This window comes from Serinus canaria, chromosome 21, assembly GCF_022539315.1.
Source record: "Serinus canaria isolate serCan28SL12 chromosome 21, serCan2020, whole genome shotgun sequence".
In the NCBI taxonomy this organism is placed as follows: Eukaryota; Metazoa; Chordata; class Aves; order Passeriformes; family Fringillidae; genus Serinus; species Serinus canaria.
Genome location: NC_066334.1, coordinates 1265319 through 1292121, shown reverse-complemented (window position 1 = coordinate 1292121; position 26803 = coordinate 1265319). Strand labels below are relative to the sequence as shown.

The window sequence follows — 26803 nt, the reverse complement described above, 5'->3', positions numbered from 1 at the left end:
CATGAAAGAAAGCATTATTGAAGTTTTCTTGTGGAAATCTGTAGGTGTATCATGTTCTTGCTTACCTCAGACAAAAAGTAGAACCAGGAGTGATCAAAGATGGGCGGGGGGATGCGGGAGTTGGTGTCTGCAATCTTCTTGATCTGGTAGGGCAGGCGCAGCACCATCTCTGTCAGGAGCTGAGTGTAGGCCTCAAAAACATCTGCAGCATGACCCTGGCAGCAAGAGAAATCCCTCAGGCTCTGAGCACACCCACTGTGGTGCCATGATGAATGACAAGGTGCTTTTGCTGATTTTTTAAAAACAAGGGATTTCTGCCCCTTTGCAGCCCAAAGAATGTTCCCAAATGATGAATAAGAACCTGCACAAGGCTTGAACTGCAGGACAGCTGTGAGGATGCACTAAGCTAGTCTGGAGCAATAAAACAGTTCAACTCAGGAGCCTTCACCTTAGGAGACATTCTTAAATTTAATCAGGCTTTTTGCACTGCACCTGTACAAACACCAAATCATGGCACAATGCCACCACAGCAGTGGAACAAGCTTGGGAATTATTGTGGAAATTCCCATCCACCATTCCACTTCCCTGGCACACCAAGTTCAGGAATTCTGCCTGCCAAGCACAGGGAGTCATGGGCTGGAGCAGCTTCCCTTCAGGATGATTAACAGTTCCTCCAGAACAGCTCCACAGAACTCCTGGGTTAGGAGTGCACCAAGGGATGCAGGGAGAGATGGGAGAGCAGCTGGGCTGCCCTGTGAGAACTCAGCGCACTCCCAGCTGTAACTTTCTGCTCCAATATGATTTTGGTTGCTCTTCTAAGGGCAAACTCCTTGTGCAGGGCTGCTTTCCCAGCTCTGTGCAGCCTCCCCTCAGTGCAGGCCCTGCACAGCTCCCAGCACAGGGCAGGACTCACCTTCACATACTGGCGGAGGAAAAAGGGGCTCATGTCAGGGGGAGAGGAAGAGGTGTGAGGCTTCAGCAGCTGGCTGGTGGCCACAGGCTCCTCGTCATTCTGCTGGCTCTTCCAGTACTCCAGCAGGGACTTGAGCACGTGCAGACAGTAATCAACAGCACCAGAGCTCAGCAAGGCAGCTGCTGTGGCACTGGAGATCAGGGAGGAAGACTGGAACAGAGGGAAGGAGCTGGATCAGGAACACACCTGGGAACCTGCAGTGGGGAGAGCTGGGGCAGCCCTGAGCACCTGCTGACAGTGTGGGCAAGAGAGCAGGTCTGGATGAAACTTTGCAGGCGGCTTTTAAGTTTGGGGTTTGTTTGAGGTTGGGGTTTTTTGGTTTTTTTATGTTTATGAAAAGCAACTCAAATATTTACAGAGACTCTTTTGAACAAGTGCTTAGTAAAGGAAAACAAATAAAATCTCCTCTTAAGTCTAATCTCCCCTCGACACATGTGCCAGAGGCCACTCTGCTGTGGATTAGACGACTAGGGCTTTTTTCCCTTCCTTTTTTCCCCTTCTTTTTTTTTTTTTTTTTTTAAGTTGGGATTTCTATTTGTTTATCTGGGATTTGGCCAGCTGGGCGTGAATCCTGGTAGAGAAAGAGTCCCTGTTGCAGCTGCCTCTCACAGGCTCTGCTCCACCCAGGTATTGCTCCACCTGCATTCTGCAAGACGAGGAGCTTTGATTTCTGTGGGAAGCTCAAGTGAGTAACAAAGGCTGGAGAAAAAGCTACTGTAAATAAAACTATTAAAGCAGCCCTGTAAATCCAAACAAACCCCACAGCTCATAAGCTCATTAAAATTTGATGCAGTTCAGACTAAATTTTTTAACCTCTATGCTTTTTTATTAATCTCCTTCCCACCACACATACTGCTTTTTATGCCTTATTACTGTACCTTTTAGCAACAAATATCTAAGGAATCCTCTTAGCGACTTTTACGTTGACACAGCAGCATATTGCTTTCCAATAATCACATTACAAATCCTCTTTAACCCCTTCAGCACTGGTGAGATGCAAGGGGAAAATCTGCCAGACCGTTTTAAGTAACATCATTAATGTGCTGCCCTGAGCTCAGTCTGGAACCATGCACAAAACAAGAGCATCCAATTGTCTTTACACGGCTGCTTCCTCCAGCTCTAGTTTCAAAACTCTTTTTCCACAAGAGTTCAGTAACAGTACAGGTTCCCTATAAATTTTTCCAAAGCCCTCTCAAAGATTTTTGTTTTACCCCTGTTATTTAGCAGCTTTGTTTTTGATGAACAAAAGCCCCCCAAGCACATAATGGAATCCCAGAATGGTTTGGGTTGAAAGAGACGTCTAAGTTCATCCTCTTCCACCCTCTGCCATAGGCAGGGACTTCATCTACTGTCCCGCTCTGCTGCAAGCCCTGTCCAACCCAGCCTTGGACACGTGCAGGGATCCAGGGGCACCCACAGCTTCTCTGGGCAATCTCCACCCTTACAGGGAAGAATTTCTTCCCAGTATCTGACCTAAATTTCGCCTCTTTCAGTCTGACCCTTTCCTCTTGTCCTGTCACTCCAGCTCCTGATGAAAAGTCTCTCTCTGGCTTTCCTGTAGCCCCTTCAGACTCTGGAAGGTGTTGTGGTGTCTCCACACAACCTTCTCCTCTCCAGACTGAACATTCCCAACTCTCCCAGGCTGTCTCCATAGGGGAGGTGCTCCAGTCCCCTCCGTGGCCTCCTCTGCACCTGCTCCAACAATTCCATGAGTTCTTGTGTTGAGAACACCAGAACTGTGTGCAGTGCTCCAGGTGGGCTCTTGTGAGAGCTGAGTAAAGGAGGAGAAAATCATCCCCTGACAAAGCAATTTGGAGAATGTACCTCACAAATGGAAGTCTTGGATCCTGACTTGGTCCTTGACATGAAGACACTGAGCAGCCTCATCACCACCAAGTGCACCTCGTTCACAGGGGAGCGCTCGTTTTTCTTGGACACATCCTGCAGGAAAAGACACATCCCGCTTGCTCAATCCCAGAGTTGAGCAGTGCCCCAAGCCTCTCAAATTCAGTGCTCTGATCCTCAGGAAGCATTTCTAATTTAAATTCAAGCAGTAGGACTGAAAAAGCAGCACAAATGCCTCAACAGAAGGGTAGGCAGTGGCCTGGCTGCCAGAGAACAGTCCCACACAAATGAAAAGCTACATATGTCAATCATGCATTTACTGATCATGGCTCTTCTCAGAGTTTAATTCCAGCAAAACAAATTTTCATGCTCACTTGTGGACGTCAGACCCAGGAAACAGTGGGAGCTCCACTCATGTAATTTTCTATCTTACATGAAAGGTGTAAGATAGAAAGGAATAAACTGCCTGAACACATCCTCACAGCAATGTTTCTGTGACTCCCAAGCATTTAATTCCTCCAAGGAAAGAAACCCTGCCTAGAAGGAGCAAATTCAGAGCATGAGCCCACACTGCACTTTACCTTTTTGTCCATGCCCAGCTCTGCAATCAGCTGGGACAGAAGGTTATCCAAAGCTCCCTTGTCTTTCTCATCATCTCCATCTAGGTCTGTTGTGAGCATCAGAATAACCTGGGAAAAGCAGTCAGAGAATTGTTAGAGGGCAGGTTCCACATTATCAAGATAACTATTTATCTTTCACGAAACAGCACTGATTTTATCTTGATTTATACGTGTTCTTTCTCAAATCCAGCCTGTAACTCACATCCTAATATGAACATTCAGCATAAACCCACAAGACCTTCCCAAACACAGTGGAGCTCAAAGATTGGAGCCCTCAGGCTCCTCAGTCAGCTGTAAAGTTACACTGAGAAAGGGCACAAGTCCAGCAAAGGGTAAGGAATGTTTTGCAACAGATGGACTCACACTGTGACTGGGCAGGAAGGAGAAAAACACATGCAAACAGAAATCAGTGATTGAACTCTTTGATTTGGGCTTAACTCTGAGCTCTCCTCACTCACCTGCATGTAAGGGATGGCCCGGACCCCCCCCACATTCCTCAGCTGTGGGAGATTCTGCAGCAGCCTCTCCAGCAGCATCAGCCTGACCATGTGCAGCCTGGAGATTCAGAGGCAGTAATCAGAAACAGCCCAGAACACACCACACCCATCAGAGTCTCCAGGAGAGCACTGCAATCTGCCTCAGAAACCCTAAGCCATCAAAGCCTCCCAGGGAGGACAGGACTTGCTCAGACTTCACAGGGGAGCGATGCCAAAGATGCACAGCACCTCTGACAATGGAGCCACACTGCCCAGGCCTGGCCACCTGGGGATTGCAACTGCATGGGAACCTCCTGCAAATCAGCTGCTTGGAGAAGGGACTGAGTACCTGCTCCCACAGAATGAAAAGTGCCCATGCTCCCAAAGGACACTTACACACGCTTTTGTCCTAACAGTGAATTTCACAGGCTCCCAAGATTTCAGTGATTCCGTGTTAACTAGACTCATGCAGCATTTTTTCATCACTTCCTAGAGGCAGCAGTTTTGTGGGACACACACTGGGTGTATTTATCACACCACATGATGACTGCACAGAGGGTGCATTGCCCAGGCTCCCCAGGGAACGGGCACAGCCCCAAAGCCTGCCAGAGCTCCAGGAGCGTTTGGACAATATTGGGATGTAGAGGGTGGGATTGTTGGGATGTCTGTGCAGGGCCAGGGGTTGGACTGGATGACATTTGTGGGTCCCTTCCACCTCAGGACACTCCATGATTTTGCAATGGCAGTCTGCTCTAGGCTGTGTTTCTGACTTTCCACTTTGGTTACCCAGCAGTCACAAATCACACTCCTGGCACTGCAGCCCTGCAGCCCCATCCCCTGCAACAATCCCCCAGAGCACAGCTGTTCTTCCTCGAAAGAAAACAAAGCCTCTTGCCTGTTGCTGGTGTGGACGTCCCCCTCTGCCTCCCCTTCCCCCTCGGAGCCCTCTCCCTCCTGCTGGCCCGTGGTGGTGCTGATGGCTCCGGTGCTGGAGCTGACGCTGCCCGGCCCCGCCGGGTGGCCCTCGGCCGTGGTGTCCCCGTAGGCGCTGCTCCGGCCGGACACTGGGGAAGGACAGGGAAACAGGGAAACACAACCTCAGCAACTCAACAAGCACCTTGCCTGCTTCGTATCCACCAGCACAGCTGAGCTGCACTGTGGAATGAATCGTGGTTCAAAGGAGATGCTGGCTTTGGTTCTCTTCTGAAAGCCACAAGAGAGGCTGAAGATGCTTTTGTACAAATCTTTTCTTTGCCACCCTCATCTTTGTGGCCCAAACTGAACTGATCCCACAGCAGTAATTCAAACTCAGTCAGACAGTGCTTGGATGGGCAGTGTGGACATTCAGACAATTTTTTAAATAAGAGTCTCTGATTATTTTACCTGGGTATCAGTCCCAAACTAGAGAGTAATTAATCCTATCTCATTCAAACTCAACCAGCAGCATAGTGAATTGTCTCAGTCTTGCTTTAGGCATTCTGAGAGGCAAGGGCTCCAGGGAAACCTTGCTGTGGCCTCAAATACCTTACAGAGTACTGGGTACTTACGGTACTTATAAAAAGCAGGGAGAGGGATTGTTATATGGGGAAGAGAGTGACAGGACCAGGGGCAGTGGCTTTCAGCTGAACAAGGGCAGGATTAGATGGGATATTAGGAAGAAATTCTTTACTCAGAGGGTGATGAAGCCCGGGCACAGGCTGTCCAGAGAAGGCGTGGCTGCCCCATCCCTGGAAGTGAAATGTCCAAGGCCAGGTTGGACAGGGCCTGGAGCAACCTGGGATAGTGGAAGCTGTCCCTGCCTTGGGGTTAGTACAGGATGATCTTTAAGGTCCTTTCCCACCCAAATCATTCTGGGATTTAATGATTCTTTTATTACAGCCCAGCAAAATCTGCTGCAGGTTCCACACTTCCAGAGAACCACGAAAAGCAGACAATATCCCATCTGTGGGCACTGGGGCAGAAGACACAAAATGACAGATGGCAGCAGCTACTGGGAACTGAGATTCCCTCTGTGCCAAGGATCACCCACCCACATGCTCCCATGGTGGACAAGGCTGTGGCAGCAGGGGTGCAGCAGGGGTGCAGCAGGGGGTGCAGCAGGGGGTGCAGCAGGGGGTGCAGCAGTAGATGCAGCAGGGCTCACTCACCGCTGTGCTCCCCGGCCACCGAGTCCACGGCGCTGCCGCCACTCTCCGAGCCCACGCTGCCGCCGTGCTCCGCGGGCGATGTCCGCAGCGTGGAGCCATCCGTGGCCGCTGTGCTGCCCTCGTCGTCAGAGGCTGGAGCTAAGAGAATAAAGAGAGCTGTTACAAGTAAAAACACTGCCTGGGAACAACTGCAAACGACGCTCTCGCTACCAGGGAAAGGCTGCAGGGATTGGGCTTGGGGTTCGGCTACAAAGGGAAAGGGAGCTTGGGGGTGACCGGCAGGACAGTTAAAGCAATGCAGGGGAGACATCCCAAGAGGAAAACTTCTCTATCAAACACACAGGCATGCATAGCTATTTAAAGAACAACATCTGGTTGTTTATAAATGCAAGGGAAATACAGCACATGCTTTGTTTTGTCTGCTTTAGTTTAAAGAGAGGAAAGAACTTCCTCAGAAGTCTACAGTGAGTCAATCAAAGCAGGAAAAAGCTGTAAGTACAGTCTCAAAAATACAAGAAGCCAATAGTAATAACTGGTTCTTCCAAACCGTATTTGCAAACCAATTTTAAGGCATTAGTTAGGTCAGAATGTGAAGAAGAAGAAGCCTTGCAGTGAACAGTTACCTGATGCTGTTGTGTCCGAGAGTGTTCCAGCGTCCAGAGAGGAGGAGCTGGGAGCCTGGCCGGACAGTCCCAAGCTCTGCAGCCCAAGGGCACTGCTGCTGCTCCCTGCAAGCAGAGAACAACTTATGAGCATCTTTCTTTGAGAGAATAAGTTAACTCTGGCATTTTCTGTACATTTCATAGTTCTGCTATCTTTGGTTCACTGGTGATGACACCAACAGCTTTGCCTCACTTCTTTCCCAGTTTTCCCAGTTTCCATCCCCTTTTTGCCTGCCAACAGTGCCCACATCTGACCTTGCTGATCTTGTTGAAGGCTCAGGGCAATAGCCAACTCCACCATTGTCTCATCATCTGCATCTGGAGGGATATCCAGCATCGGAGGGAATCCCTCTGCTCCAGCCAGGAGAGCCTCCAGAGGAGAAGGATTCCCATTATTCACGTTCTCAGAAGTCTCCAGAACCATGGATTCGGACTATGGAGAGGAAACACAGTGAGAGCCTTCCCCAGACCACCACCACTAAGGGAGCACTACAAGCAGGTTCATCAGAACTAAATTAACTCAAGTCCTGGCACACTTCAAAGACTCCAAGGAGAAGCTCTGGACTCACCACCATCTCAAAGTCCCCGTGATCCACCTCACTCTGCTCCTGGCTCTCCTGTCGGATGTGCTCTCCATTTGCTATCCCAGAACTCTGCAGCTTGTCTTCTGCATCGTCGTCATCATCATCATCCTTATCTCCTGAGTGGCAAAGCAGGAGTTCTTAAATGCACAGCTCCTCCTCCCACCCCAAACCAGGCTGCTAATGCTGGGAAAAAACCCAAACTACCCTCAGTTACCAAGAGACTCCTGACACCTACAATTTGCTTCAATACTGAAAAATCTCTCTTGGATAGATAATTTTGACCTGCACACATCTTTGACTGATTTATTAGAACCTGAAAACATGCATAGAAATACTAACTCTAGATTACTACTCTCTAGATAAAATGATCAGATTTTCCTGTCACAAGAAGGGGAATATCTCAGAGAGATCTCCTTTGTGAATCCCAAAATATCAACCAAAAGGTGAGAGAGTAGTGGGCAAGGGAGAGCAAAAGGAAGGAAGGAAAAAGGCTGATTTTAGTCTTTTTTAGTCTCAGTTTATAACAGAACCACTCTATATTTTCCTGCCCTTTCTGGCCATGCTGGTTTAAGCAGGGGATGCCCTGGCGTACCCATGGGGGTGTTGCTGCGGGGGGACGATGGCAGGGTCACGTGTCGTCGCTTGTTCCGGGGTCTCAGCACCCTGATCAAAGCTTGCTTGCAGGAAAAGCTTACTGCTGGGTCCTGCAGGGTGAACAGTTCATCATTACACTCCTTAAGCTCTAAGTCCTTTTCTACAGCATTTGGAAAGATGGCTAAAAATGCACTTGTGACTCTCATCAGTCATGGTTCATGTAGGACACGAGTCACCTCCCACCAAGCAACACTTGTAATTCCACGTGCAGCACACGACAAACATTACTAGAACACAAGGAGGGAGAATTCTCCTTCATTCACTTCTGGCTGGGTGGTTTTGGCTCTATTTTGTGTCTGTGCTACGTATTCGCATTCTGCCCACATTTTATTTTTTCCCTGTTATAGAATCATAGAAACATTTAGGTTGAAAAAGCCCTCTGAGATCAAGTCCAACCATAAACCCAACACTGCCAATCCCCCCAACCCATGTCCCCAAGTGCCACATCTACACTTCTAGGCAGCCTGTGGCAGGCTGGAACACCCTTTCTACAAAGAAATGTTCCCAACCTAAACCTCCCCTGGTGCAATTGGAGGCTGAGGCAGAGAAGAACAAGGTGACATACTGGGCAAAGTAACATCTGCATGTAGATCTTGGATGCAGTATGGATACAGTCCAGCTCACACGTGCAGTATCCATGGATAATATCCACCAAAGCATTGACTGTGGCTTCAACGTGAGTGAGACCTAGAAGGAATAAAAGCAGGACTGAAATCAGCTCTCTGTATTTCAGCACAGAATGAGGCACTGCAGGAAGCATCTTTTGTTTGCAGACTTCAAGGCACAATGTTAACAGCACAAATACATTGATTTTCAATCCAGACTGAGCCAGTCTTGTCTGTCTGATGGAATATTGTGAACTCCATACACCAGCACCACTGAATACCCTCTAACACCACCCACAAAGACAAATGTGGGTAAATCAATCATCAGTCCCTTCTTCCTGGCACAATACACGTGTCCCTGAACAAAAGCTTTGAAGCAGAATCTGCAGCTCCACATCACAAAGCCCTCAGTGCAGCACTACAATTGAAAAGTCATGTTCTCTGCTTACAAACTTCAAATAGGCCCCTTCAGAAGCCACAGGCTTGCCAAGAGCAAAGGAAGAGCTCTCCTACCTGGCAGGCAGGCAGGGGCCAGGAAGGCATTTTTGGGTTTTGATGCATGGAGCTTCCAGAAGTGGTTCACCAGCTGGGTAATGAAGGTGCAGCCCTCTCCTTCCACGTGTTTCTGGGCCTCCTGCCCTTCTTCACTCTCTGCACAGATTAAAAAACACCTCTCAGAAATGTGCAGGGGAAAACCTTAATGAGGGTAACACCAAGTTTATTTGAAATGGCTTTTTTCAGAGGCTTTGATGTTCTCATCAGCAGGATATCACACACCTACCAAATGTGTCAAATAGAGTCTCTGCCACTCCAAACCCGATACCCCAGTACAACTTCAATTATCTCAACAGAAACTTTGAGAAAATTACAGACTTATCTACCTGTTTCCAGCTGTGGCAGCTTTGATTCTGTGTAGTGGACCAGATTGTTGGGTCTCATAATAGCAATGGAGCGAGCAGTGATGACCAGCCTCTGGAATACCTCAGGATCCAGGTCCTTTCCTTCTTTGGTGGAGGAAGTCAAATACTGAATGGCTTTGCTTAGCAGTGCTTGATCCTGTAGAGTGAGAGATAACACAGGCAAAGAAAAACAACTGACTGCAGCACGAGAAAGCAGCTGAAGCACAACCATAGGACAGATCCTGGGGAAATCCAGCACTCCTCATCTAAGGAAGGGCAACCAATGCTAAAAGATCACAAAATCACACAACTCTGGTGAAACACAGAAGCCAGCAGGGCAAGCAGCAGGAGCTAAAGAGAGATGAGACAGGGGGTTTGTGCTGCTTGGAGGAAGGGCTCTCTAGGGCTCTGCTGCATTTCAGCCATGACCTGGCAGGTTCCAGGAGTCCCCAAATCCACGCCCTGGGCAGTACCTTGTGGTTGTGGTAGGCTGAACGGCTGGTGTGCAAGCTGGCCAGCAGGCTCTTAGTCTGCTGCTGCACGCTGGAAGGGGCTGGCATGGACAGCAGCACAGTAGCCAGTTCCTGAGCTGCAATCTTATTCTTCTCCTAAGAACAGACAAACCCCATTATTCAGTATATTTACCATCACTCAGTGTACCTACAGCTCCCTTCCCTCATACCCTTTTGATAGCCTCCCTCCATTTACTATTGACATTTAGGGAACACTTCACATGTCTACACAAGAAAAGTCCTTTTGAGATTTATGGGCTCCTACCCTGCTGTTTCTGTAAACGAGGTCACTCTGCAGCACAAAAAGCCCACCAGCGCTAAATGCAAATGCCAATTGTCATTCTAAACTAGTTTCAAACGCTTTTGGCTAAGGCAACTTTCAGATCAGTGCTCTGAGCAAAAGGGATGCGGCTCTGCTCCTATCAGGCCCCCGGGGCTGCAGGAGGTAGTGCTGAGCTGGCCCCTCCTCCCCCAGCTCCAAAGCTCAGGAATGTATTCAGAAAGTTACTTGCCTTCTCGTTGACTGGTCCCACAGCAAAGCAGCTTTCCAGCGCTTCTAAAGAACTCACTACTAGCCTGGAGGGAGAGAGGAAAGCAGGCTTGAGTACAGCAACCCTTCTCTCTCCTTAGCACTTTGCTTTATGCGGGCTACAGTCATGAGTAGCTCAGAGACAGCTAACGAATGCCAAGTACAAAATCAAAGCATGATAAAACCTGCCACAGGCACCATGCATATCATTTCATTGTGTTACAGACCAGAGTTAAACCTGGCTCACGCTCACAGACAAACTTAGGACTGCTTTAATAATCCACAGCTGAAAGACAGGGGCTTTTCTCTCCCAAAGAGGATAAAACATTTCCTTACGCAGCCTGCAGCAGGGATAACTTGGATTGTCTTGACAGTCCCAATTCACCATGGCCCCCAGACGTACAGATGACTGCAGATCAAGGCTGGCTATGACACATGGGAAAAAGCGGAACCGACTTTGCTAAGAGAGCAACGTTCTACTCGCTTGCTATTTTCACACAGGTTGCTCTTTCCAATTTGGAGTTTCAGCACAAAATATTCCAGAAGAAAATTAACTCAGAGCACTGGGGGTGACCCCAAGCAAGGGATGCTGAGGTTCAAGCAGGCTGGGAGAACACCTGTCCCAAGGGAAAACCTGATTTACAAGTGGCAGCAAAGTCCCTGTAGCAGCACTCCATGCCCCCAGGTAGAACTACCTGAAATGCCATCTGACACACCAGAAGGAGCAGGAAGATACAGGAAAAAGCAGGAAGGAGAGAGCATTAAGGGGAAAACAGCAGTGTAGGATTGGAAGGTAGAACGAACAATTGCCTGGTCTGGTGGTGATAAATAACATCCCCCTCCCCACAGCCACCCTCATAAAGCTTGGAGGGAACAGAAGGGGGATAAGAAGGCACAAGGAAGGAACAAAGCAGAGAGGAGTCTGTCAAATAAGCAACAGTTATGCTGTGTACAGCAAAAATCTGCAAACCACTTCATCTTTACATTTGCTAAACCATCTGCCATGCAATGACCAGAATGTAAAGAAGCAAATGTCACTTGGAAAACAAAAGATCCCAGTCACCAAAAGCCACACCATGTGTTCTGTCTCTGACACACACTCATTCGTGCAGAGAAAAGGATGCCATACTAACCGGTCCAGGGTGGTTAGGGACTCAGTGTCAGAACTTTGGGGGAGCAAAGAAAAAGGAAAAAAAAATAAAAATGTGTAAAGCTCACAGAAAAACTCCCTAGAACACATTCTAAGCAAAAGGCAAATTAAATGGGGAAATCATGAAGCCGGGGGAGCGTCAGTCTAAGCAGGGTCTCTACCTGGGCAGCACACACTGGTCTGGAGCAAAACAAAGACAGAGATGAGCCAGGTCACCTCACACAGAGAAGCCAAGCACCACTTAAAGCACCACCCAGGCTTAAATTCGAGTGCAGACACCACACTTGGATAGAAAAGCTGCCTCCTGCCTGCCATCAGCTGTTCCTACTCCAGAGAACCCTTCAGAAGGTAACACCAAATAGGAATAATATTTTTTTTATATTCAAATTTTTAGAATATAATCCCACTGCTCTGAAAAACTGGACCGCATGTCTGTGCTGAGAGGGACATCTTGTGGGGATGTCACAGCAGAGGAGGGAAGGAAAGGGAAAATAAACACAGGAAAAACTCCCATTAATTATTAGACAAAATATTAAAGGATGGCTGAACAGGTTCTTCAACTGGGCCTAAGTGGCACTTCAAGCCCTGAGCCTCTACCAGAGAATTTCAATCAGACAAACTTAACCACCAGCTCTTCACAGCTGAGCAGTGATTGCTTCCTCTGAAATGGTCATTTTTCAGCAGTACCAGGTCCTCTTTGAGCTGTTTCCCTCCTGTCCTTGCTGCTTTTATAACCCTTATGATACAGACTGTATGAGTTCAAAGGAAAACACAGCATGGACATAAGAAAGAAAGAAAACAAATTCTTTTTATTCTCTAAATTTTTGTCCAGGTCACCCTTGGGGTTTGGCTCTCAGCAGGGATACAGGGGAAAACCCAACACCTTCCCCAGCACAACAGCTCAGCCTGAGGCACACTGGCTACAAGGCAAGCTGGTGGGAGCCACAAGCCTAAAGCAGGGTCATACACAAAGCCCTCCTCAAAACTGAGCTTAACTTCAGAGACCTGACCTTTGTGAGCTCCAGAGACCAAAAAAGGGCCACCTTGAAAGGAGAATGTATCATGGCAGCAGAAATTGCTTTGAGCTCCTCGAGACTGCTGAAACATGAACTAGGGCAGCACAAGCAAGCACACAGATCTAGCCATCTACTGCACCAGATCAACCAAGAGCCACCACAAACCCTCCTACCAAGATAATCAACCCCTGTTTTCAGCTGTTGCTGTGTAGAGCAGTGAGAACAACTAACTAATTCCCTCCAGTCCTTCAAGTCAGGAAAAGCACACAAGTGCACCCAAGTGCCCACCACCACAACAACAACCCATTTCCAAGGAGGAATAAGGGAAAGACTGTGGAAATACCTCTCCAGAACAGTCCCACTGGCAGCAGCAGGGGCAGCTGACTCGGTGTCCCCAGTGCCATTCCCTTGGTTGAGGTTTGGGGGACAAACGTTGCTCACGGAAGCAGACGGGAAGTCCTCGGGAGGCTCATCAGGCCAGCCAAACTGCTCTTTGGTTTTGCCATAAATTTTTATGGAGTCCATCATGGTGACTCCAGCAGGATCCACAGAAGCCCCAACTGTAGTGATGAGAGAAATTTCTTGAAAACTGTTGCTTTTGGACACAAACCAGCCTCGTTTCCCAGGACCAGGACAGCAATTACACTGTCATTAATACACAGTCACTGACAGTGCCATCTCCTTTGCTCCACCATCCACTTTCCTCCTCTTACCTCAGCACAAAATCCTTGAGCTGAACTACTGAACATTCACTCACAGCAGCAAGAAACTGGGCCATAAATAAAGTTACCAAATGCTCAGGGTTCCCCCCTCAGACTGTTTTTGCAGTCAGGGCAAAGAAATGGATTGTAGCAATTCCCTGCTGTGAGGTGAAGCAGCTTCATCCCACCCAAACCAGCCCATCAGCTGGTCAGCCCAAGCAGGGCACACAGCCTTACTGAAGATAGTGAGTTTCTTGTCAGCCTGCAGGGCCTCTTCGCGGGTGAAGGGGAAGTCGAACCAGCGGGCGCGGGTCATGTTGAGCTGCATGGTGCGGCCGAAGATCTCCAGGTAGGAGGGCGCGCGCTCGATGGCCTGCGTGCCGATCTGGATGCGCATGCCCGTCATCACCATCGTGCTGTTGTTGTTGGTCACTTCGATGGTGAAACCCCCAGGCTGCAGAGAACAAACCACAGCTCAGAAACTCCCTCTGAAGCCAAGGACACTGTACAGAGGTGCCTCCACTGTTTACTGAATTACAGAATCACAGAATGACTAGGTCGGAAGATACCTTCAAGATCATGGAGCCCAACCTATGCCTAAACACCTTAACTAAACCACGGCACCGAGTGCCACATCCAGTCTTTTTCTAAACACATCCAGGGATGGTGACTCCACCATCCCCCTGGGCAGGCCATTCCAGTATTTTGTCACTTTTTCTGTGAAATACTTCTTCTTCATTTCCAACCTGTATTTCCCCAACACACCTCGAGACTGTTCTCTGGTTCTGTCAGTTCCTGGAGAAAGAGACCAACCCCCACCTGACTACAACTACCCTTCAGGAAGTTCTAGAGAGTGATAAGGTCACCCCTGAGTCTCCTTTTCTCCAGGATAAACACCCCCAGCTCCCCTCAGTGGTTCCTCACAGGGTTTGTGTTCCCAGTCCCTCTCCAGCCTCGTTGCCTCCTCTGGACGTGCTCCAGTGTCTCAACGTCCTTCCCAAACTGAGGGCCCAGAACTGGACGCAGTGCTCAAGGTGTGGCCTTGCCAGTGCCAAGTACAGGGGGAGAAATGACCTCCCTGCTCCAGCTGGCCACACCATTCCTGATCCAGGCTAGGACGCCGTTGGCCTTCTTGGCCACCACGGCACACTGCTGGCTCATTTTCAGTCTGTTGTCAACCAGTACCCCCAGGTACAGTACTTGTGTGGGGTCATTTGAACAAAGCAGACTTCTTAAGGCAAGGCATGGTGACAACATGAACAGTAACGTCACCCAGAAGCCCAATGGAGTCCCCAGAGTGCCCCACTCACCTTTGTGTTGGCCACGTACATGCCTGTGGAATTGAGGCGGTGCTTTATCTGCTGGGCATTGTAGACCTGCAGCAGGTCATTGCCCCCGAACTCCACATCTGTGAGCTGCTGGTTGTGCTCAAAGAAGTCAATGGGGAAGTTCACCTGGCTGGATGTGCGAGTTGCTACAAGGGGGAAAGAGATCTTTATGACAAAAGATGTTCTAAACAGGCAAAGTTGTAAAAAACCTGCAGAAACAACTCGCCTCCTTTGGAGAGTATTTCTATATGCACCTGTTGGATTTTTTACTATTTAAACTTATGAAGAAGATAATACTACTCACACTTATGAAGAAGAAGGTGAAAAAAAAAGAACTCTTCTCTGTCTTAAAACTTCTATCTTGTTTTATATATATTACTATATTTTAAAACTTTAAACTCTTAAGTTTTCTACTATGGGATATTATATACTTTTATTTAAACTATGCACTAACCATCTTAGTTTTATTATTTAATTTTGAAAGCTTTCTCTACAACTTCAGGTCAAATATAGTGTTCTCTTGAGGGTCAGTGCCTATCAGCACATAAAGCCTAAAATTCTCAGTAACCAGGTTTCCAACATCCATCTATGGAAACATTTTATCCCCTTAGCCAGCACTGATGTAATTGTCAGGATGAGTGTTGTAAGTATTTAGATGATGTAGATCAATCTTTACATCTCCATTAGTGTCCTGGATTGCAAGATAAGTGTGTATTCTATTTGCCATCTGTTAGAGGTCGGGCGGTTCTCTTCTCTTCATTGGGCAGTTTTCTTTATCTCTCCCACAGCCCATCCTCCCTCCAGGAGATCTCTTCTGTCCATGGCCACTGAGTGTCACTGCATGGCTGATCAAATTCCATCCTCCCATGGGGAGATGCTCTGCCCAGGGGAGGAGCCAAGCATTCCTACCTGGATACAATCTGACATTTGGGACACCACAGCAGCCTTTGCCCACTGCATTCCCAGAGGAAGACCAGGCCCATCTATAGCACCACTGAATCTTCAGAGGAAGACTACGCCCTTCAACAGGATCCCTGCTCCAGCAGAACCCACCTGTCACTGCAGGAGAGCTGCAGCCACCATTGAATGGGACTGCTGCCACCACCCTGACCCACAGGGTGTCAGGTCCTGTTCTGACTCTTTCAGTGTTGTTTTGTATTACTGCATTGTTTATTTTATTATTTTTTATTTTCTTCCCCAATAAAGAACTGTTATTCCTGCTCCCATACCTCTGCCTGAGAGCCCCTTAATTTCAAAATTGTAACAATTCAGAGAGGGAGGGGTTTACATTTTCCATTTCAGGGGGAGCTCCTGCCTTCCTCAGCAGACACCTGTCTTTTCAAACCCAGACAGATTTTGGTGCCTTGATCCTGTTCTATTAACAGGAGATAACTGCCACACCTCTAACAGATGGCAGATAGAGGACACACTTATCTTGCAATCCAGGACAGTGAGTGACAAAGGTGATGTGAGGAGCCCTTACTGATGGCGGCTGCCTTGCGCTTGCGCACGGGTTTCATGATGCTGATGACGCTGCTGGGCTGCAGAGAGGGCTGCAGCCAGTAGGACGTGTTCTCCACGTTGGCCATGTAGATCCTCAGGCTGCCATCCTCACACAGCAGGATCATGGTGGTCCTCTGCTGCTCGTTGCAGGCCGTGTGACGGATGGCCACCATGTCCTGGATCTGCAAGGCAAGGCAAGGGAAGGCAACTCTCGCTTGGAGGAACAAACTCTTTGTATTAGAAAAGCTGCCAAGACTGGAGATCTGGTTTACAGAACAACAAGAAACCAAATTTTAAGAGTCAAAAATACAGGGAACCCTGACTAACCTTTGCTTTGGCTGGCAAGGTCTTAATCTCCTGGATGAGGAAGGTGTCTGGCTTCACCATCACCACCAGTGGGACACCCGTGGTCTGCTGGACACAGCACACCAGGCCAGGGTGGTTCATCACCTCAGACCACTGACACAGGGCTGGAGAAGTCTTACTGCTACCATTGGAACTGCGAGAGACAAAGGGCACAATGACATTCATTTGAGGAGCAGCACAAGCAAAACCACACAAATTTCATTGTGCTCAAATCAGTTAAAGTTTTGTCCTGAGCAGAGACTCAAGCATTGCATCAATGAACAGAGTCTGGTTTACAGGTGAGCAACCTGAAACAGTCACCACAGTGGGCAGAAACAACGAGCATCCCAGTCCTCAGCCCAAATCCCTACCCTGCAAACACAAGGAAAAACTGGCTTAGTGTTGCATTTTATGCCCCAAATCAAGGAGGCCATTTATAAATGGCTTTCAGCAATGTTTTTATCTGAATGGATGAACAGTTTCATGTTTCAACACACCCAGCAGCAATAAGCAAAGACCAATGCAGGAGAATCAGTGTCTGCTCTCTGGAAAAAGTGGAAACAGAGCTGCAAAAAGACTAAGCCAAACTAAACTGGAGTTCAGGAGCTCTAGGAACATGACCCTCCTTCAGAGCCCACTTGTGCCAGTGGCGTTGTGTCAGGCCAGTGAAGAGCCTGTGGCCTGAGTGCCCAGCACTGCATATCAGAACACACAATAGAACTGTCTTTTTCTTGCCATGTTCATAGAGTAAGAGATTGGTTTCCCTCAAGGGAGTCTGAAAATCAGCCTTAACATGCACAATGCACAAGGTCCACTGCAGCAGTAGTGCTGAAAGGAAACAAAGGCTTCCTCCTCGGCCACCTCAGTGAGGGCAGATAATCCCATCGGTTCCAGCGGCTGCACCTCGGGCAGCTCACCCTGGGCACCTCCACTGCTCTGCAGACACCTTGCTGCTCTGAAATCCTGCTGGGAGGACAAAATGCATGTGTGGCCTACTGCTGAAACAGCCAGTTCTGGTTTCTAATCATCCTGCAACTGGAATATCATGGAATTCCTGAGCTGGAAGGGACCCACAAGGATCATCCAAGTCCATTAGGACACAAGGACCATGAAAAGTAGCAAGAAGTATCAGTCAATAGGGAATTTTCACCACCCATTTGGCCATTCAGAGCTGGGATGTTTAAAAATAAGCAATATTTATTATAAAAAGAAAGAAATAAAAATGCAGGGAGTGTCCCCCAGGATCCTCACCTCTTGATGTTAATTGGGAAGAGCCGCTGCACTTCCAGGCTGGCCCGGCTGATGGTGGCTGCGAAGGATTTGCCTTGGCAGTAGCTGAAGAACAACATCTGCAGCACGTGGGAGTAATAGACTGACACTCCCCCTCCTGCCACCTGGCCATTGCTGTCCTGGAGGATCCAGAGAAATGCCAACATTTAACATAAACACAAATATCCCCACACATTCTGTCAGGCTTTTAAATTTGCGATGGCATTATTCCCAAAGCCGCCCCTCCTTCCCAGCAGTGAGAGAACAGAGCCCTAAATGACAATTTTCTAAGCTGAACTCCTGGGTGAACTCATCCATCAGACACTTCAAAGGCTCTGGGAGGGGATGCTGAGCCTGAACACCCGGAGGCTGTAGGTAACACCCTGAGCTCCTGCAGCTGTGAGCCTCAGCTCTGTGTGACAGTGTCACATGGAGCATCCCCTGGATGCCCAGCTCATAAAAGACCTTCCTGAGAGCCTCCTTCTCATCTATTTCTGTTTTGAAGTAGGCTGGGGTAAAAACACTGGAGAGATTTTAAAGGTCATCCTCAAGAGAAGAAACAAAGGCTGACTGCAGCTCTCCAGCCCCAGCCATGGTGATTTATCCCTTCTGCTCCTGCACCTTTGGAGTGCCTTGCTCTGCGAACAGCACTGCTCTGAAGCCATCTCCCTGCTGAGAAATCCTGCTGGGCATGACTTCAGAGCCAGCCATGGAAAACATGCTCCATTTTCTAGATGAAAGGATCAAGGGGTTTAATTTTCACCCCCACCTCCTTTTACTGTAAGGATATTTCTCTCTTTAGAGGAATGAGAAAGCTCTTAGATCTAGATCAGGGGGCTTAAAAGGAGAAGGAAAAAAAAGAAGGAAACTTCTGCCTTCAAATGGAAGACGCAAAAAAAAAAAAAAAAAAGGGAAGTCACCAGCACCTTCAGGTCCTCATGGTTGACTTCAAGCACATTGGTGACATAGAAGGGCCCGTGCTGGGCACTGCTGGCCTCCTCCATGAGCTGTGTGTAGATGTAGCCAGCAGAAGACATGATCACAATGATGTTCTTCCCCTCCTCGTTGAACAGGAAAGTGACATCCCTGATTTTGGAACTCGGTAGGAGGAAGTAGAAAGTTGGACTCAAGGCGTCTACTGAGAGGTCGTAAATCTGTGGGAAGAACCAAGGAAATAATTAACTACAATGATTGTCAAGGCAGTAATTAACTGCTACGATACAGAACAGTGCAATGAACATGAGCTGAGATGAGGGAATCCCTATGAGATGTTACAGTTTGGGGCTTTTGTTCTCTTTAAGTTCTTTGGGTTTACTTTTCCTTGCAAGAAATACTGCAAATTTATATTTCCAATTCATTTCTAAGACTATTACCACATTCTCCCACATGCAACTCCCCGAGGATCCAGACTCTGATGTCTGCTAGAAGCTGTACCATCAACAGTTCATGGCCAGACATACCTTCACGAAGTCTGCAGTGACAATGGCCAGCTCTGTTTGGGATCCTGGCAGCCACACGGCTTTGATGATGAAATTCCCAGTGGCCAGTTGGGGATGAAGCACCAAATGATCAGAGACTGATCCAGAGCTGCTGAATGTTAACACATGGCAATCCTGGAGTAATGGAGAAAATTGGTTAAATATTAAAACAAAGTGTTCACAAGTATTTGAAGCCAAGAATAGAGTTAAAAGTCAGCATTTCTCTTATGGCAAATAATGATTCAGAGACTCTAAATCTCAATTTCCTGCATTGAAGATAAATAACACGAAGATCTGAAAATAAAAAGCTACAGAGAGGACAGCTTCTTCTCAGCTAAATAATACATCTGTAGATTGTGCACTGGGAAAGCTGAATCTAAATTTGGGGGAATATAAAAAAGAGGAGTCCTTGCCAAAGAACACTAATTGTTACAGACTAGTTTTAACACACTAAGTTTGGATGTGTTTTGTTTTAAGACAAGAGCCAAACATTGGCTCTTGTCTTCAAAGAAAATCAGCTTAAATACAGTAAGAAATACTATTTTGAGTTTTGAGGCACTGTCTCATTAATTATATTGTTCATCCAGGTCCTCCTTCTTTTACCTTATCTATCTAGTAGGAAAGTGAATCAGGAGTTGAATTAGTGAAAGAACTTTGGAGGCAGCTCCATGCTAACTCCTCAGAGGAAACAACCACAGCTGGCTTTCAGCTGATGTTTGCAGCTCCCTGGAAAAGGGTTTGGCAGGCACTCACCTTCAGCCCACACACAGCCAGGTAGTCCTCCTTGCAGGGATTCCCAGTCAGGCTCAGCACAGTGAACGGGACGGGCGCCGATGCCAGGCGGGTGAGGGTCAGTTTCCTTTTGCTGGAGTCGGCTTGTTTCAGCAGGGCTGAGAGCTGGAGCACTGTGATCTGCACCACAGAATGAGCTCAGTTACCTGACTGCAACTGGGGGGAGTCAGGCATTTCAATTCCAGATCACAGAGTTATTCAGTTGATTCTGAATCAGAACTACAGAATCATCAAGGCTGGAACGGATCCACGAGATCACTGAGTCCAACCATCACCCCAGCACCACCATAATCACTCCCAAACCACTTCCCCAAGTGCCATGTCCAGATACCTCCTGAACACTTCCAGAGTTGGTGACTCTGCCACCTCTCTGGGCAATTTATTCCCATGTCTAACTAACGACTCCTGCAGACAAATTTTTGTTTATACTAACTAATTGGAACCTCCCTTCGCACACCTTAAGGTCATTTCCTGTTGTCCTTTTGCTGAATCATGGACCCCCATCTGACTCCAGCCTCCTCTCAGGTGGCTGCAGTGAGGTGGGTGATGGCAGTGAGCTGTTCTTACTGTTCCTGCTGCAGGAACTCTTTTTCCTTAACAGTTTTCCTTACAAGAGGTTCTCCATAGCTACACAACACTTCACACCAGATCTCAAGATGGGCAGAACAAACCACAGTCCTCCCTGTTCCTCAGCACTGTTCCATGTCCCGTGGGAACCCAGTACATCCAGCATTGGTCCACTTCCCTTGGGAACCCCAGGATCCAGCACTGCTTCATTTCCCTGGGAAGCCAGTGCATCCAGCACTGTTTCAGTTCCTTTGGGAACTCCAGTATGCAGCACTGTTCCATTTCCCTGGGAACCCAGCAGCTCAAGCACTGCTCCACTTCCCTCAGGAACCCCAGGATCCAGCATTTTTCCATTTCCCTGGGAACCCAGTGCTGGTCCATTTCCCCTGGGAACCCTGGGATCCAGTGGTGTTCCATTTCCCCTGGGAACCCTGGGATCCAGCGGTGTCCCATTTCCCCTGGGAACCCTGGGATCCAGCACTGTTCTATTTCTCCTGGGAACCCTGGGATCCAGCACTGTTCCATTTCTCCTGGGATCCAGCACTGTTCCATTTCCCCTGGGAACCCTGGGATTCAGCACTGTTCCATTTCCCCTGGGAACCCTCGGATCCAGCACTGTTCCATTTTCCTTGCGAACTCAGTGCATCCAGCGGTGTCCCATTTCCCCTGGGAACCTGGTGCATCCAGCACTGCTCCATTTCCTGTGGCAGCCCAGCAGCTCCAGCACCAGTCCCCTTCCCTTGGGAACCCCAGGATCCAGCACTGTTCCATTTCCCCTGAGAACCCAGTGCATCCAGCACTGCTCCCCTTCCCTCAGGAGCCCAGGACTCGGCTGGGGGCTCACCTTGCCCTTCTCGTGGCTGACAGCCAGGTGCTGGCGGCGGCCATGGGGCGAGGACAGCACGCACATGGCCACGCGGCGCAGCACGTGCGCGCTGATCAGCTGCCGGATGGTCTGGCCCTGGTCCCCGCTGTAGTTCATGCGCACGTTCTCAAAGGCGCCTTCCTGTGAGCCCAGGGTGGGAACCTGAGACAGGGAAAGCATCCAGAGGGTGTCACTGGAATGTCTCTGTTTAAAAGCCACTCCCCCCATCCACACTCTGCTAATTCCTTTTGTTCCTACCATCAGCTGATCCGTCATTTCTACTGATTTGTCCAAAGTGTGGAGCTCGCTGAGAGCCTGCTGGGCACGGCTGCTGCTCCCCATGGCTGAAGCTTGCTGGAAGTTGACCTGGATGGCATCCATCAGGAAATTCAGCATCTCCAGCACCAACGGTGCAAAGGAGAAGTTGGCCTACAAGAAACAGATCAGGCAAATGAGGAACAAGATGCTCTTGATGGGAGCTGCACATAAACTGTTTTTTAAAGCCTGAAATCCCTTTGGACCCTCTCATCTCAGTTTACAACCAACCCAGCCTGCCCAAGATCCTCAAGATAACCCATCTCTGTTTAGCAGCTGACAATTATACCTGGGACTGCAGCTCCTCTCGACAGCCCTCCACGTTTCTGCACAGGCTGCTCTTCTTGGGCTTTTCCTCATCGGGGCCCTTGCCCTCACTGATGGTGACCTTGGCTTTCTCAGCCGGGGACGTGCTCGCGTGGCGGATGACGCTCTCGGGCACGCGGGGCTCGCTCTGGAAGGCTGATTCCTTCATGGTAGAGCTCATCCCACTGCTGGGAGTTCTCTTCACCAGTGCCTGGGAATGACACAGTAACACCAAAATCCCAAACCAGGCTCAACCTGGCTACTGATGAAGTGAACACAAATTGTAAGAGCAGCAATTAGAGCGCAGTTCTAAAGAAATAACATCCTGCAAGTGACTCTCCACCCAAGGATTAAAAACTTTCCATATTTCAGATACAATTATTTCATTTGCTGCCAGTGGAAAACATGGGAAAAGGTGTTCTTTGCTTTGCAGCAAATTCTGTAAAGGCAGGTGGAATCCCAGGAGTCACTAGGACACAGATTTACCAATCCTCTTATTTGCTGCAAAAAAATTAATTTCCAGGCAAGCTGTAAATTCTGAGGGTTCATTATAAAGTCAAAGCCTTCAAGTCTTAACACTTCTGCATACTCAAATCCTGACGTAACTTACTGCAGAACAGAAAATTGCAAAACACTTGAAAATCTGAAGACATAAAGAATTTACCAGGCAGCTGCCATCCTCCTTGGCTCCACAGTCACAGAAGAAGGATCCGTACTTGGCGTAAGAAATCTCATGATCCTTGTGACAAACTTTAGCACAAACTGTGCAAACACCAACCCCATCAACCATCTTGCAAGTGTGACAGTGGTACCTGCCCAAAATAAGCCAGGTGAGTTTTGACAGGCAGTGACTTGAGGCTCATAAACTACACTGGTTTCCTTCCCAATGGCCAGAAATACCAGGCTGAAACTCTGAACACAAGCTTGAGATTCTTACCAGTGTTGATTCATGAATTCTTTCTGTGTGATGGTGAAGGTACAAAGTTTATTACAGAGAGAATCTTCATCCTATCCAGAAGAAAATTGTTTTAGGAAGGTGTTATAACTGCAGCTACAGTGAAGTACACGAACATAATAAATGCCTAAGAAACCAAAGGTACATTTTAATACATTTTAGCAACACTGAGCTAGAAAGCAGCTGGTATCAAACCACCTGGAGAGAGGAGATGGTGACACATTGTAGTAACATGAAGTGGTTCACAAGAAAAAGAAACATTAACAAAAATATTGATACAAAAAATAAAGAACATACCCTAACAGCTTTTTTCATCACCCAATAGCACTTAGCGTATTAATCAAAGTTGCTTGCTGACACAAATCCTAGCAATGGCCAGCTAACCAGCAAACCCATTTTATCCCATTTCTTCCTTTTAATTAAAAAAATAAATACTAAATTTTTGTTGGCATCACAAAGTCAACACATCTAGGCAGTAATGGTAGATCCTCTCCTCCAGACCTGACATGCCGGGTCCTTCACTCAGTGAACATAAAATCTCAACTGATAAGCTGAGTGATTTGGGAGGTTCAAAATAAGCCCTCCTGTCCTTTGCAGCATCCACTGTGCCTGTTGCCTACCGAATCCTCAGCCTGAGAGTCCTCCTCCTCCACGGCCAGCTCCTCCACCCAGTCCGAGTCCACCTCGATGGCGCGCTCCTCGCCGTCCACAGACAGGTGGCTGGGGCCCTGCCCACTGCTCTGGCTCAGTGCGTTGGTGACATCGGCCAGGTAGGACACGATGTGGCACGTGCACTCCAGGATTGTCACGTGCTGGGGAGCAGAAGGCAAGGAAAAATCAGAGCCCCAGAGCTCACAGTCCACAACAGCTGCTACAGGGCATGAACACAGGACAGACACCCCCTGGCCAAATTGCTTTAAAACTCCCACCAGGTTTTGTCCCACCAAACCAGGACAGCTGAACTCGTGCCTGGGAGTCATTCCTGCAAGTGCAGCACTAGCACAAGCCTTACCTTCCCTTGCATGACGTTGGCATTCATTTTCTCTACCACGTTCTTTTGAGACAGGTATTTCTTGCTGCAACACAGAACACTGGGAATTACTACAGAATGGTTTAGGATGGAAAGGATCCTAAAGCCCATCTCATCCCATCCCTGCCATGGGCCAGGACACCTTCCACTGTCCCAGGTTGGACCAAGCCCCATCCAACCTGGCCTGGAACACTTCCTGGGATGGGGAGTCCAAAACCCCTCACTCCAGCTGACAGCCTTTGGGAAGTATAAACTCACTCCTGACCAACTGCTTCAAGCATTCAGTTTCCCTTAGATTAACAATGGGGAATGCATAAATGCAGTAACTAAACCATCCAGAGTAAAGAAACAAAACGTGATTGTTTGGAACAGATGGACACAGATCTGCCTCCCTCAGACACTTTATATCCCTTACAACAAACAATAAACTAAGAGAGAAGGGATTATCTGTAAACAAATTTCTGTCCCAAAACACCAGAAAAGAAATTTAAAAACCCCCACAAATGAAGCATCAGCAGTACAGAGTTCACTCTTACCATCTGCCCAGCCAGTCCACAGCAGCACCATGAAGCTGGAGGTGTCCCGCCCCTTGTCCTGCACTGGCCAAAGTTGCCATGACGACCATCAGCTCAGGAAAGCCCGTGCCATCCCCATTGGCCAACATCTCCGTTGCCATTGGTATCAGAGTGCTGAGCAGAACAGTGCACACGCCTTCCCCCACTTGGCTGAGCAAAAAGAGGAGAGTTTCACACAGGTACCACAAAGAACCAACAGCAGCTCACACAAGACAGGACCAGGGCTGTGCTTCACCTGTTCTCCCGAACAATGTAAGTGGTCAGGAGCTGCAGCAGCTGCCTGTTCTCCTGCACCACGTCCAGCTGGTCCGAATCCTTGGGTGGGGACATGGTCATCCTGGTCAGCCAGGCCTGCAGCCTCACGGGCTCCACACAGGCCAGCTGGGCCAGGGAGCCACAGAGGCGCAGCAGGCTGGGGTTGGGGCTCTTCTCAGCTGGGGGGAAAGTTACTGTCAGTGACAGATGCTCCAAGGAACACGTGTGGAAATGGCTCTCCTTGAAAGCATGAAGCTGTGATCCCACTCCCTCCCACAGATTTTCTTCCAAGCACCTTCCAATCTCAGACAATACAAGACCAGTGTGAAGTGGAAAAGGCAGGAAGGAGGAGATCCTACTGGCACTTACTCAGCTGGAAGAGCTTGGTGAAGAATTTCAGCACCCTGTTACAGAACTTGGCCGAGAGGTTCTCATTGGCCGTCGCCATCATGATCTGCACCAGTTCTCCACTGTACAGAGGGGAGAATGAAATCAGCTTTGTAAAGAGCAGCCCATTCCCCTTTCCCACTGGCTCCACTTCAACCTCACGTTTCCGACTGGCAGGAGTTTGTGTCAGCACTGCTCAGCAGCCAAACCACAGAAACTGCTTTCAGCCAAACAGCAAACCCAGCTCAGACCAAAACTCATAAATGGGCTCCTCAGTATTCTCTAAATAACCAGTCACAAAAGGGCCTGAACTGGCTTCCAAAACAGAAGTCAAGATTTTCCTGCCTATTTTTCCCTTCCATACTAACAATGTACTGCCACCAGGCTGCTTTCATTCTGAACTGTTCAACAGGCAGAGAGAAAAAACAGGCAATGGACAGCTTTGTGATGGAGAAAGCCTTTCCCATTGCTCACCTCATACTCAGAACACTGTGGTTGTGCAGACTGTTTCTATCACAGCTGTTCTAGGCCGCTGCCAGCATAACTTACCTTTATGGCTCTAACCCCCCTCCCCACTCTTAAAATTATCAACCTGTGGCTCCACAGAAGCACTGAGAGAATTTGGGATTTTGCAGCTTGGAGCAGCATCTCTCAGAAACCTGCTCGGACAGAACTATCATCCTGCAACATTCCCCACTGATATTACTGTGAGGCCTCACTGAGTATTTGATTTGGACAAAGACCCAGGTCCTCTCCCCCTCAGAGTCTCTTCCCACTCTCCTGAACTGCCTGAAGCAGATCCTGGCTCTACAGAGTCTGTATTTTCCTGCACAATGGCATTAACATCACCCTGGTGTCTATACTGACAAGCTAACAGAACAAGGATGAGAGTCCTTGGAATACAACTTCCACGGTGACTTCACCTTTCTGAAAAGAATTCCTCCATGGCTTTTCTGGCCTGGCTGCTCTCCAGCTGTTTCTCCAGATGCTGCAAACACTCCTCCAAGATGGACTCATCCAGGCCACTGAGGATTAAAAGAGGAATAGATAAGGATCAAATATATGAGGATGAAATAAGAACATCTAAAAACAATTTCAACAATCACAACAGTTCTGAGAGGCCAGAAGTGATCTATTTGCCATTACAATTCTAGTAATTTTTCCACTAATTGAAAGCAGCTCTTCTTCCAACAGACAGGAGAAAAACAATTGATAAACAACTTTACATAAACACCAACAAATCCACCAAGTTAGAACAAAGGGACACATGATGCTGTAAGGTAAGTCCCAGCCAGAAACCTAAAATAACCCAGACATTTCAGACTCCTCACACACAAATTTATAAAGAGCTGCTCCTTTTACACTTTAAGTCTCTTCTGTTACTCCTCCTCATTCTCTTTTCCTCTCACCCCCACTCCACAATTCTGGTAATGTGAAAAGAAATTCTCATATTTATAGTA

General features: G+C 48.2%; 1 protein-coding gene across 6 annotated transcripts in view; it reads right to left on the bottom strand.

Annotated features, from left to right (window-relative positions):
- The window catches only part of UBR4 (ubiquitin protein ligase E3 component n-recognin 4), an 85416-nt gene that overhangs the window by 39763 nt on the left and 18850 nt on the right, over window positions 1-26803 (bottom strand). For 2 of the 6 annotated variants that reach the window (XM_050982609.1, XM_050982613.1), the window contains 37 exons: window positions 26267-26368; window positions 25326-25426; window positions 24937-25135; window positions 24663-24851; window positions 24109-24172; window positions 23717-23908; window positions 23079-23149; window positions 22806-22953; window positions 22125-22352; window positions 21779-21949; window positions 21500-21682; window positions 20050-20208; window positions 19279-19431; window positions 18745-18972; window positions 17801-17958; window positions 16532-16703; window positions 16185-16386; window positions 14684-14847; window positions 13611-13827; window positions 13016-13232; window positions 11640-11672; window positions 10490-10553; window positions 9939-10073; window positions 9448-9622; window positions 9080-9217; window positions 8527-8648; window positions 7900-8011; window positions 7293-7423; window positions 6979-7156; window positions 6685-6789; window positions 6062-6217; window positions 4810-4978; window positions 3897-3993; window positions 3400-3507; window positions 2798-2914; window positions 914-1123; window positions 66-215 (listed from right to left, as the gene is read on the bottom strand). In XM_050982609.1, the coding sequence (XP_050838566.1) occupies window positions 66-215; window positions 914-1123; window positions 2798-2914; window positions 3400-3507; window positions 3897-3993; window positions 4810-4978; window positions 6062-6217; window positions 6685-6789; window positions 6979-7156; window positions 7293-7423; window positions 7900-8011; window positions 8527-8648; window positions 9080-9217; window positions 9448-9622; window positions 9939-10073; window positions 10490-10553; window positions 11640-11672; window positions 13016-13232; window positions 13611-13827; window positions 14684-14847; window positions 16185-16386; window positions 16532-16703; window positions 17801-17958; window positions 18745-18972; window positions 19279-19431; window positions 20050-20208; window positions 21500-21682; window positions 21779-21949; window positions 22125-22352; window positions 22806-22953; window positions 23079-23149; window positions 23717-23908; window positions 24109-24172; window positions 24663-24851; window positions 24937-25135; window positions 25326-25426; window positions 26267-26368 (5518 nt within the window). The remainder of the gene's footprint in view (window positions 1-65; window positions 216-913; window positions 1124-2797; window positions 2915-3399; window positions 3508-3896; window positions 3994-4809; window positions 4979-6061; window positions 6218-6684; window positions 6790-6978; window positions 7157-7292; window positions 7424-7899; window positions 8012-8526; window positions 8649-9079; window positions 9218-9447; window positions 9623-9938; window positions 10074-10489; window positions 10554-11639; window positions 11673-13015; window positions 13233-13610; window positions 13828-14683; window positions 14848-16184; window positions 16387-16531; window positions 16704-17800; window positions 17959-18744; window positions 18973-19278; window positions 19432-20049; window positions 20209-21499; window positions 21683-21778; window positions 21950-22124; window positions 22353-22805; window positions 22954-23078; window positions 23150-23716; window positions 23909-24108; window positions 24173-24662; window positions 24852-24936; window positions 25136-25325; window positions 25427-26266; window positions 26369-26803) is intronic. The other 4 variants (XM_030232891.2, XM_050982610.1, XM_050982611.1 and 1 more) reach the window with 4 other exon arrangements.